The 12,285-nt window shown below is 47.3% G+C and overlaps 1 protein-coding gene across 6 annotated transcripts in view; it reads right to left on the bottom strand.

The window, feature by feature from the left end:
• Positions 1-12,285, bottom strand: part of LOC100394080 (general transcription factor II-I repeat domain-containing protein 2B) — a 52,995-nt gene that overhangs the window by 20,637 nt on the left and 20,073 nt on the right. For all 6 annotated transcript variants that reach the window (XR_008477608.2, XM_035279643.3, XM_035279650.3 and 3 more), the window contains exons 7-9: positions 11,023-11,077; positions 10,300-10,343; positions 5,493-5,570 (exon numbers count right to left, since the gene is read on the bottom strand). Coding sequence is in view for 5 of the 6 variants with exons in the window: in XM_035279643.3 (XP_035135534.2) it covers positions 5,493-5,570; positions 10,300-10,343; positions 11,023-11,077 (177 nt within the window). In the remaining variant the exon portion in view is untranslated. The remainder of the gene's footprint in view (positions 1-5,492; positions 5,571-10,299; positions 10,344-11,022; positions 11,078-12,285) is intronic.

Raw genomic sequence — 12,285 nt, 5'->3', positions numbered from 1 at the left:
ACCATACTCGGGTAATATTTTTTTTTTTTTTTGAGATGGAGTCTTGCTCTGTTGCCAGGCTGAAGCACAGTGGTGCAGTCTCGGCTCACTGCAACCTCCGCCTCCCGGGTTCAAGTGATTCTTCCACCTCAGCCTCCTGAGTAGCTGGGATTACAGGCGCCTGCCAAACGCCTGGCTAATTTTTGTCTTTTTAGTAGCGACGGGGTTTCACCATGTTGGCCAGGCTGGCCTCGAACTCCTGATCTCGTGATCTACCCACCTCGGCCTCCCAAAGTGCTGAGATTATAGGTGTGAGCCACCGAGCCTGGCCACAGTGTTAACATTTTACCCCATTCCCTTGATCAGTGGCATTTCTTTCCCTTCCTCCCTCCCTCTCCCCTCCATCGGACCTCTATATGGGTGTATATATACAAACTTTTTCATATTCTTCCTGAACCATTTGAGGGAAAGTTACATACGTCACAGTCCTTGATCTCTAAATACTTCAGTGACTATTTCCTAAGAATAGGGACAGTCCTTCATACCATCACAGCAAAGCTTTAAAAACCAGGACGTGTAGCCATGAGACAACGCGTTGATGCATTTTATCATGGGTATGCCCGTTTTCTCAGCCGACCCAAATGTCCTTTAGAGCGTTACTCTTTTCAGTACAGGATTCAGTTTACGGCCAGGTAGTTTTTCTAATTGTTGTGTCTTTTAAATCTCCTTTAATCAGGAAGAGTTCCATAGTCTGTTTTTGTGTTTCATAACATTGATTTTTTTTCTTTTGAGATGGAGTCTCACTCTGTCGCCCAGGCTGGAGTGCAGTGGCACGATCTTGCCTCACTGCAACCTCTGCCTCCTGGGTTTAAGCGATTCTCCTGCCTCAGACTGCTGAGTAGCTGGGACTATAGGTGCATGCTACCACGCCCAGCTAATTTTTGTATTTTTTGTAGAGACTGGGTTTCACCATATTCGTCAGGCTGGTCTTGAACTCCTGACCTCAGAATCTGCCCACCTTGGCCTCCCAAAGTGCTGGGATTACAGGCATGAGCCACTGTGCCCAGCCAATGTTGATATTTTTATGAATAGAAATCCCCTCCTTGGCCGGGCATGGTGGCTTATGCCTGTAATCCCAGCACTTTGGGAGGCCAAGGCAGGCAGGTCACCATCACCTGAGGTCAGGAGTTTGGGACCAGCCTGGGCAACATGGTGAGACCCCTTCTCTACAAAAAATACAAAAATTAGCCTGGCGTGGTGGCTCACGCCTATAATCTCAGCCATTCTTGAGGCTGCGGCAGGAGAATCACTTGAACCTGGGAGGTGGAGGTTGCAGTGAGCCGAGATCGCGTCACTGCACTCCAGCCTGGGCCACAGTGCAAGACTCCGTCTCAAAACAAACAAACTAACAAACAAACAAAAAACCACCAAAACCAGTTCATTTCTCTGAGCTTCTCACATTCTGGATTTTATCGATTGCGCCCTTGTGATGGTGTTTTCATGTGTGTCTGTATTCCCTGCACCTTCTAAACATTGCTGGTCAGAGCTAAAGGCTGGGTCAGACTTAGGTCTGAATTTTTTTTTTTTTTTTTTTGAGACACAGTCTCACTCCGGCACCCAGGCTGGAGTGCAGTGGTGTGATCACAGCTCACTGCAGCCTTGACCTCCCAAGCTCAAGCGATCTTCCCTCCTCAGCCTCCCAAGTAGCTGGGGCTACAGGCCTGTGCCACCATGTCCGGCTAGTTTTTGTATTTTTTGTAAAGACGGGGTCTCACCATGTTTACCAGGCTGGTTTTGAAACCCTGGGCTCAAGTGATCCTGCTGCATTGGCCCCCCAAAGTGCTGGGATTACAGGAATGAGACACTACACCTGGCTGGGTTTGATTTTATTTTTATTTTTTGGAAGAATCCTTACAAAGTTGGTGTAGTATACTTCCTGCTGGGTCCCGTCAGGAGACACATATGTCTGGTCACCTGTCTTTGTGATGGCAACCAGTGACCAGTGAGTTCAGGAACCGTCAGTCAGGTCCGTACATGATAAAGTCCCCATCAGTCTTCTATAAAATGGTTTTAATGGCCACTGACAACTCTTGCCAAGACGCACTGTTTCATTAGGTGGTGCAAAATCATGACAGTTGTGACAATTTCTGACTTCTTTTTAAAAGTCTTATGGGTCAGGTGTGGTGGCTCATGCCTGTAATTCTAGCACTCTGGGAGGCCGAGGTGAGTGGATCACCTGAGGTCAGGAGTTCAAGACTAGCTTGGCCAACATGGAGAAACCCCGTCTTTACTAATCATACAAAAATTAGCCAGGTGTGGACTGCACACCTGTAATCCCAGCTGCTCAGAAGGCTGAGGCAGGAGAATCATTTGAACCCAGAAGGCAGAAGTTGCAGTGATCTGAGATTGCACCACTGCACTCCAGCCTAGGCGACAAGAACAATGCTCTGTCTCAAAAAAAGAATAAATAAAATAAAAGACTTATGTTTTATTTTCCCCAGTATTTTTCTTCTTGGAGACAGAATCTTGCTCTGTCACTCAGACTGGAGTGCAGTGGTTCGATCTCAGCTCACTGCAACCTCTCTCTCTCTGGTTCAAGCAATTCTCCTGCCTCAGCCTCCCGAGCAGCTGGGATTAGAGGTGCCCGCCACCACTTCTAGCTAATTTTTGTATTTTTAGGAGAGATAGGGTTTCACCATGTTAGCCAGGCTGGTCTTGAACTCCTGACCTTGTAATTTGCCTGCCTTGGCCTCCCAAAGTGCTGGGATTATAGGTGTGAGCCACCGTGCCCAGACTGTTTTTTTTTTGAGACAGGGTCTCACTCTGTCACCCAAGCTGAAGTGCAGTGGTGTGATCATGGCTCACTGCAGCTTCATACTCCTGGGCTCAAGTGATCCTCCCACCCCAGCCTCCACATGAGCTGGAACTACAGCCACATGCCACCACATTCTGATAGTTTTAACATTTTTGTAGAGACAGGGTCTCGCTATGTTGTCCAAGCTCCTCTTGAACTCCTGGCCTCTCCTGCGTTGGCCTCCCAAAGTGTTACAATTTCAGGCTGAAGCCACTGCCTCCAGCCCCAAGATTCTTTAAGTGAAAAAAAAGGGGTGGTGGTGGAATATAGCGTATATTTTATTTGCTAAGTAAAAGACTAAATCCAAATAAATTCGGCGTTTTATTATCAGTAACTGTACTATAAAATTACTAATCAACACTTGTCTGTCAGCAACAGAAAAAAAATTCACGCGCACATTTCATTTCTGCTTTCCATGTGTGTTTCCCCTCACGGTGACGTGCAGACATGCACACTCAGATTCCGCTATGAACTGGTTTCTGTTTGTTTGTCTGTTTTTGAGGCAGGGTCTCACTCTGTTGCCAGGCTGGAGTGCAGTGGCGTGATCTCAGTTCACTGCAACCTCCACCTCCCGGGTTCAAGCGATCCTCCTGCCTCAGCCTCCCGAGTAGTTGGGATTACAGGTGCCCATCACCATGCCCAGGTAAGTTTTGTATTTTTAGTAGAGAAGGGGTTTTCCCATCTTTCCTAGGGTGGTCTTGAACTTCCCACCTTGGCCTCCCAAAGTGGTGGGATTTACAAGCATGAGCCACCTCACCCAGCAGGAATTGAGACTCTGTGCCCAAATAGAGGGGTGGAATCTCGTTAGAAGTCTGCAGAGGCCGGATGCAGTAGCTCACACCTTAGCACTTTGGGAGGCTGAGGCAGGCGGATTGTTTGAGCTCACGAGTTTGAAACCAGCCTGGGCAACATGGTGAAACCCTGTCTCTGAAACAAAAACCAAAAAACAAAAAAATTAGCCAAGCATAGTGGTGTGCTCCTGTGGTCTCAGCTTCTCAGGAGGCTGAGGTGGGAGGATGGATGGCTTGAGCCCAGGAGGCAAAGGTTGCAGTGAGCTGAGATTGTGCCACTGCACTCCAGCCTGGTGACAGAGCCAGACTTTATCTAAAAAAAACAAAAACGAAAACCAAGAACATGCTGGGGTCAGGCCGGATTCTGGGCCTCTGGGTGGAGGACCCAGCCACGTCTGAAGTGGGTACACGTGGCAGGAATCATCTGCTGCTGCTCGCCGAGCTCCTCTGGTGTCAGTGAAGCTACTGTTATCAGTACAAGGATTTGAATTTCTTGACTCTAAGCTCCACCTCTTTTAACTTTTAATATTTTCACAGTAACAGAGGGGAAGGGCTGGCCACCAGGAGAAGAATAAGGGCGAAGTAGGTTGGAGCACATAAAATAGTATTCAATAAACAAACCCAAGCAAAATGCATCCTGAAGTACCTTTACATTCACACGTGTAAGAGTATATGGACTTAGGTGGGCACCTGTAACCCAGCACTGGGAGGCCAAGGCAGGAGGATCACTTGAGGCCACGAGTTCAAGACCAACCTGGCTAACATGGTGAAGCCCCGTCTCTACTAAAAATACAAAATTAGCTAGGTGTCGTGGTGCAGGCCTGTAATCCCAGCTACTCAGGAGGCTGAGGCACAAGGATCACCTGAGCCCAGGAGGCGGAGGTTGCAGTGAGTGGAAACAGCAGCACTGACCTCCAGCTTGGACAGCAGTGTTGAGATTCACTCGGTGTGGCTGGCAAAGTATTAGGGAAATATTAGGGGAAGTTATAGATTAGTCTCAAACCTTTTGGAAGGCCGAAAGGTTTTACTGGGACAGGCTGAAGGCGGTGGGTTCATTACATTAGCATAGGAAAAAGAGAGGATAAGAGGCTTTCCCAGGTACGTCTGTTTACCCCACATCCCTTTGTCTCGACTCTGTTTCCTCATGTAAACTTTGTGCTGATGTCCCTCTTAGGGGGAGGCCAAAGGGCAATTACCCATTAATGGTGTTTTCTCTGGGCCCCAGAACCAAAGGCTTTTATCATTCGTAAACCCCCTCTTTTAACCATGTTAATCATCCACAAGTGTTTCAGTTAGAACCTCTGCTATTAAATCCATCCTGAATAAATGTGAGGGTGGACAGGGGTCTTGTCTTGGTGGGTTGGCTGCGTTTGCCGTCTGAAAGCAGCTGATGGCCACCTCCAGCCCACTTGAATCACTGAAATAGGTGTGAGAGTGTATGCGTTCATCCGTCGCTGAGGCAGGGTCTGCGGGCAGACCTCTGCAGGTGGTGGTGGAGGTCTCACAACTGAGTGAGATTCTGACTCAAAAAAGAAAGAGAGTATATGGATTTAGGCCAGGCATGGTGGCTCATGCCTGTAATCTCAGCACTTCTGGAGGCCAAGGCTGGAGGACTACTTGAGCCCAGGAGTTAGAGGCCAGCCTGGGCAACAAAGTAGCACTTCATCTCTATAAAAAACAAAAGAGTACATGGATTTAGGCTAAATAAAACATAGTTAATAACTGTAGGATTATTCACTCTAAACGGCAATGTGTTAGATCCTAGGTAAACAAACGCAGGTGTTTGCCTGTATTTTAGACAGGTAGTAATTAAAACCTCCCATCCCGGATAACTTTTGGGGAAGAAACGTGTTACAAAACAGTATTACCTTGCATGTTATATTGATAGTAATTAGGATCTTCTGATTCGTTCTTGACTGAGACAGCTTCTGCTTTCAGGGAAATGCCTTGGGGTGCAATGGAAATTATAAAATTGTATGTTAGGTTAAGCTTGCCCACAGAGAAACGTGACTAGCTGATATAAGTTAATACAGCCACATTACAATCAGCAAAAGATCTTGAAGTCCATTCACTATGAACAAATTTGACCTCTTGATACAAAAATAGAAATACTATAAATATACACATAGAAAACATACATTTATGTATTTATGCATATTGATATAAAAATAATATCAATTGTAAAATCAACAGAAAAGGAAAGAAGGAAGGAGGGGGCCAGGCGCAGTGGCTCACACCTGCAATCCCAGCTCTTTGGGAGGCTGAGGCAGGCAGATCACTTGAGGTCGGGAGTTCGAGACCAGCCTGGCCAATATGGTGAAACCCTATCTCTACCAAAAATACAAAAATTAGCCAGGAGTGGTGGTATGTGTCTGTAGTCTCAGCTACGTGGGAGGCTGAGGCAGGAGAATTGCATGAGCCAGGAGGCAGAGGCTGCAGTGAGCTGAGACTGAGCCACTCCACTCTAGCCTGAGTGACAGAGTGACTTGGTCTCAAAAAAAAAAAAAGGGATGGAGGGAGATGAGGATGAAGGAAGACATAATGAAGAAGGGTCTAGGTCTTCTTGGAACCAGAGAGCTTAGACCTGCTTCTAGCCCTAGTTTTGGGAGACTTTTCCCTTCAAGGTGGCTAAATATCTATATGCATTTATAGGAAATAATGTGAATGTTCTTGTTATGGAGCCGGAACTGGCACATACAGTCTTTGGTTTTTTTTAGACAGAGTCTCATTCTGTCGCCCAGGCTGGAGTGTAGTGGCATGGTCTTGGCTCACTGCAACATCTGCCTCCCAGGTTGAAGTGATCCTCCTGCCTCGGCATCCCAAGTGGCTGAGACCACAAGCCCATGCCACCTCAGCCTTCCAAGTAGCTGAGATTACAGGTGAACGCCACCACACCCAGCTAATTTTTGTGTTTTTAGTAGACACAAGGTTTCACCATGTTGGCCAGGCTGGTCTCGAACTCCTGACCTCAGGTGATCCACCCACCTTGGCCTCCCAAATTGCTGGGATTACAGGCGTCAGCCACCGCGCCTGGCCTCATCTACCCAGTTTGTACGAGGAGCTTGTGGCTTCAGGTTTTTAAAAATTCTCTGTGACCAGGTAAGACAGGCAGAACATATCTGAGCTCTGAAAACATCCAAGACTAAAATTAAGTGGGCAAGAGTTTGAGGCCTGTCATGTCAGAAACGAGATTAAGATTCCACAGCTGACCTGTACTCACAGCTGAATTGTGCTGAGCTGAAATACTGCACCTGTTTCTTTCCATCAACTTATCTTGGTTTGACCTAGAACCACTGCAGGGGAGAAGCACCATCTTGTGTTCAGACTCTCATCTGAAGCTGGAGCTTCTAGTAAGCACCTGTTTGCAATGGGAATGGAAGGGACATGTGCACCCACAGTTGTGGTGAAAAGACCCTTGGGTGTGACAGAGGATCTGGGCCGAGGAGGCCCATCACTGTCCCTGGACCCTCCCAAGGATTCCCAGGAGCTGTGGAGCATAAACCACGCCTTCGCTGTCTTACAGACACTGCTGTCCTTACTTCATTTTACTCACGCTAAAGGCTCTAGTTTTCCTTTCTCTACAACTTTTTTTTTTTCTCTGAGTAGGAGTTTCACTGTCGCCCAGGCTGGAGTGCGATCGCATAGTCTTGGCTCACTGCAACATTCCGCCTCCCTGGGTTCAAGCAATTCTTCTGCCTCAGCCTCCCAAGTAGCTAGGATGACAGGCATGCGCCACCGTGCCTGGCTAATTTTTGTATTTTTACGACAGACAGTGTTTCACCATGTTGGCTAGACTGGTCTCGAACTCCTGATCTCAGGTGATCTGCCCACCTCCACCTCCCAAAGTGCTGGCATTACAGGTGTCAGCCAGATCTTTGTTTCTTAACACAGAATATTGTTTTTCTTTTGGATTATGATTATTTTTTGGAGCCAGGGTCTTGCTCTGTCACACAGGCTGGAGTGCAGTGGTACAATCATGGCTCACACCAGCCTTTATCTCCTGGGCTCAGATGATCTGCCAATCTCAGCCTCCCAAGTAGCTAGGGGTATGAGTGCACACCACCATCTCTGGCTGATTTTTTATTTTTAAATATTTTTTGTAGAGACAGGGTCTTGCTCTGTTGCCTGGGCTGGTCTCAAATTCCTGGGCTCAAGTGATCCTCCTGCTTCAGCCTCCCCAAGGGCTGGGATTACAGGCGTGAACCCTTTCACTTTTAACGCTTGCAGAATTTTCCCATCCTTTGATTAAACATTTGGGTTTAAATGTTTTTGTTGTTGTTGTCGTTATTGTTTTTTTTTTTTTTTTTGAGACGGAGTTTTGCTCCTGTTACCCAGGCTGGAGTGCAGTGGCATGATCTCGGCTCACTACAAACTCCGCCTCCTGGGTTCAGCGATTCCTGTGCCTCAGCCTCCTGAGTACCTGGGATTACAGGCACCCGCCACCATGCCCAGCTAATTTTTTGTATTTTTAGTGGAGACGGGGTTCTGCCATGTTGGTCAGGCTGGTCTTGAACTCCTGACATCAAGTGATCTGCCCGCCTCGGCCTCCCAAAGTGCTGGGATTACAGGTGTGAGTCTGCGCCTGGCCTAAGTTTTTTTTTTTTTTTTTTTAATCTGAACCTGTTAACATTTTTCCTCTAAATAATGCTGTTTTTTTCCTTCTTCTTTTTTTTTTTTTTTGAGATGAAGCCCCTCTCTGTTGCCCAGACTGGAGTAGAGTGGCTCGATCTTGGCTTGCTGCAACTTACGCCTCCCGGTTCAACTGATTCTCCTGCCTCAGCCTCCCAAGGTGCTGGGATTACAGACATGCAACACTACGCCCAGCTAATTTTTTTGTATTCTTAGTAGAGATGGGTTTTCTCCATGTTGGCTAGGCTGGTCTTGAAATTCTGACCCCTAGTGATCCGGCCACCTCAGCCTCTCAAAGTGCTGGATTACAGGCATGAGCCACCACGCCTGGCCGTGCTGGTTTTCTTTTATTAAGGAGTGGGGAGAAGCAAGAATGGGGGTCCTCTCATCCATGGAAGAGGGATTTTTTTCCACGTATACATTGTCATAGTAATGTACTTATATTGTAAAACATTTAGAAATGACAGAAGAGTCCAAAAATGCAGTAAAGTACGTCCAAAACTGAAAACACTGCTCCATTTGTGAAGTAATAATTCTAAATTCAGATTCAAAACTTTTCATTCATTTCAAATTCAGGTTCTAATTCAAATATAATTAAAATAATATTTTGGGCCAGGCGAGGTGGCTCATGCCAGTAATCACAGCACTTTCAGAGGCCAAGGTGGGCGGATCACCTGAGGTCAAGAGTTGGAGAACAGCCTGGCCATCACGGTAAAACCCTGTCTCTACTAAAAATACAAAAATTTGCTGGGTGTGGTGGCACATGCCTGTAATCCCAGCTACTTGGGAGGCTGAGACAGGAGAATCCTTTGAACCCGGGAGGCAGAGGTTTCAGTGAGCCAAGATCACGCCACTGCACTCCAGCCCAGGTGACAAAGCAAGACTGTCTCAAAAAAAAAAAAAAAATTGTCCACAAATACGTCTATTTAATAACATCTTAGTCCCCCGTACTTACTGAATTAGAAGGCTCTGTCTCTACTTTTTTTTTTCCTGTTTTGAGACAAATTCTTTTTCCGTCACCCAGGCTGGGGTGCAGTGGCACCATTTTGGCTCACTGCAGACTCAACCTCCTGGGCTTAAGCAATACTCCCACCTCAGCCTCCGGAGTAGCTGGGATTACAGGTGTGCACCACTGTTGCTGACATTTTTGCAGAGATGAAGTCTTGCCATGTTGCCCCAGATGGTCTCAAACTCCTGGCTCAAGCAGTTCATCTGCCTCGGCCTCCCAAACTGTTGGGATTACAGGCTTGAGCCCCCAGGCCCCACCAAGGCTCTGCTTTCTAGATATTTGAGTCAAATATGGCTCTTCTGCAAATGAGGTTCCACTGAGGTTAATTAGTACCCTGGTCTTGATTTATTTATTTGGTAAAACAAAACAAAACAAAAAGGCATCAAATGATAACCTGCTATATAGATTCTTGGTTCTGTTTTGTTTTGTTTTTGAGAAAGTCTCACGCTATAGCCCAGGCTGGAGTGCAGTGGCGTGATCTCGGCTCACTGCAACCTCCACCTCCTGGGCTCAAGCAATTCTTATGCCTCAGCCTCCCGAGTAGCTGGGACTACAGGCACACACCACTATGCCTGGTTAATTTTTTGTATTTTAGTAGAGACGGGGTTTCACCATGTTGGCCAGGCTGGTCTTGAACTCCTGAGCTCAAGCGATCCACCCGCCTCAGTCTTCCAAAATGTTGGGATTACAGGCGTGATCCACCGTGCCTGGCCTTGTTTGCTGTTTTTGAGACAGAGTCTCGCTCTCTCACCCAGGCTGGAATGCGGTGGGCACCATCTCAACTCACTGCAGCCTCGGCCTCCCAGGTTCAAGTGATTCTCCTGTCTCAGCCTCCCGAGTAGCTGGGATTACAGGCACGCACCACCATGCCCAGCTAATTTTTGTATTTTAGTAGAGATGGGGTTTCACCATGTTGACCAGGCTGATCTCCTGACCTCAAGTGGTCTGCCTGGTTCGACCTCCCAAAGTGCTGGGGTTACAGGCATGAGCTACCTCGCTCGGCCAATACTTGATTCTAAAAGCATCATGGTACCCACCAGAATCTTCCATGGGTTCAGTTTTCACACTGATGGGGCCACAGCTGCAAAGAGAAGGGAACGTTGGTCAGGGGCACGGTGAGGACCAAGCACAGGCGCCTAGACACGCTGAGCTCAAATGCCTGGGATCTCCGCGGCACCAAATTCCCTCCTCCCTTCAACCAAATGCAACAATGCCTCAACTTTAACATGAACTTACTTTTTTTTTCTTTTTTGAGATGAAGTCTCGCTCTGTCACCCAGGCTGGAGTGCAGTGGCACAATCTTGGCTTACTGCAATCTCCACCTCCTGGGTTCAAGCGATTCTCCTGCCTCAGCCTCCCAAGTAGCTGGGACTACAGGTGTGCACCACCATGCCTGGCTAATTTTTGTATTTTCAGTAGAGACAGGGTTTCATCATGTTGGGCAGGATGGTCTCAATCTCTTGACCTCATGTTCCACCCGCCTTGGCCTCCCAAAGTGCTGGGATTACAGGTGTGAACCATCACACCTGGCCTCAACATTAATGTTCTTCATAAGTTGTTCTTCATAACGTGTCTACTGAAAATAGTCTTCTAATTCCAAAGGTCCTTTTGGACAAAGAATAGGGTAGAAAATGAGGAAGAGAAGAAGCACATTAACCCTTCGCACTACACCTCAAATGCTCTAAGGGGCCTTTCTGTCATGCAAAGACCAACACGTTGTGCACAGATGCAGATTGTAGTGGCTGTTGTTTATCTTTTACCTTTCACTTGGTGATACTATGGATCTCTCAGCATCTGTTACCATCTCACGGCCACCTGTGCAGAAATAAAAAGACACACACCAGCTCCTTTTAGCGCTTTGGAAAATGACTAACATCCAAAGGAACAGAAATTGAAAGCAAAGACACAGAAAATGGAACTCCCTGATGGAAGCCATCGTGGAAAAGTCACTGGGAGACCGACTGACTCAAAGCAGTCCCTGTGTTCTGGGGTCACTGGTGTGGGCAAGCTGGGGGCTACTGAGGAGTGTTTTAGGGTTAGAGCATAGGCGTGGGGCTGAGCCTCAGCTCACCAGCTGGGCTGCCTCCAGCAAGTCACTGAAGCTCCTTCTCCCACTGTTTCCTTATGGACACAGTGGTTGTGGGAGGATTCATGAATGCATCCAAAATGACTAGAGCAGTGCCTGGCACGTTATAAGCGCTAAGTTTCAGCTACTGCGACAGTAGCTCCTCCTTGATCAGTGGTTTTGCTTTCCCTGAGGTGAATCAAGGCCTACAAAGTGTAAAGGGAAAATTCTAGAAATAATTCAGAAGTTTGAAATCCCACGTTGTTCTGGGCAGCACGATGAAGTGTCCCACCGTCCTGCCTGCGATGTGACTCATCCCTTTGTCCTGCCATCCACGCTGTCTACACTACTAGCCCACGGGTCACTGGGTAGCTGGCTCTGTTATCAGATTGATGGTCCAGGGATGGCCAGGGTGCTTCTGCTCATCAAGTCACCTTTATTTGACTTCATAATGGCCTCAAGGTGCAAGAGTAGAAATGCGGGCATATTGTTATAATCGTGCTGTTTTGTCTTTAGTTATTGTTGTTAATCTCCTACTATGCTTTATTCATTCATTCATTCATTCATTCATTCATTCATTCATTTTGAGAAGGCTCTTGCTCTGTTGCCTGGGCTGGAGTGCAGTGGTGCGAACTCAGCTCACTGCAACCCTTGCCTACAAGGTTTAAGCAATTCACCTACTTCAGCCTCCCAAGTAGCTGGGATTACAGGCATGAGCCACCACACCTGGCTAAGTTTTTTTTTTTTGAGATGGAGTTTCACTCTTGTTGCCCAGGCTGGAGTGCAATGGTGTGCTCTTGGCTCACTGAAACCTCTGCCTCCCAGGTTCAAGCAATTCTCCTGCCTCAGCCTCCCGAGTAGCTGGGATTACAGGCGTGTGCCACCACGCCCAGCTAATTTTGTATTTTTAGTAGAGATAGGGTTTCTCCATTTTGGTCAGGCTGGTCTCAAACTCCCA

The sequence above is a fragment of the Callithrix jacchus genome, chromosome 2 (assembly GCF_049354715.1).
Source record: "Callithrix jacchus isolate 240 chromosome 2, calJac240_pri, whole genome shotgun sequence".
NCBI classification, from domain to species: domain Eukaryota; kingdom Metazoa; phylum Chordata; class Mammalia; order Primates; family Cebidae; genus Callithrix; species Callithrix jacchus.
The sequence above is the reverse complement of the archived record's forward strand: the minus strand, read 5'-3'. Positions and strand labels throughout refer to the sequence as shown.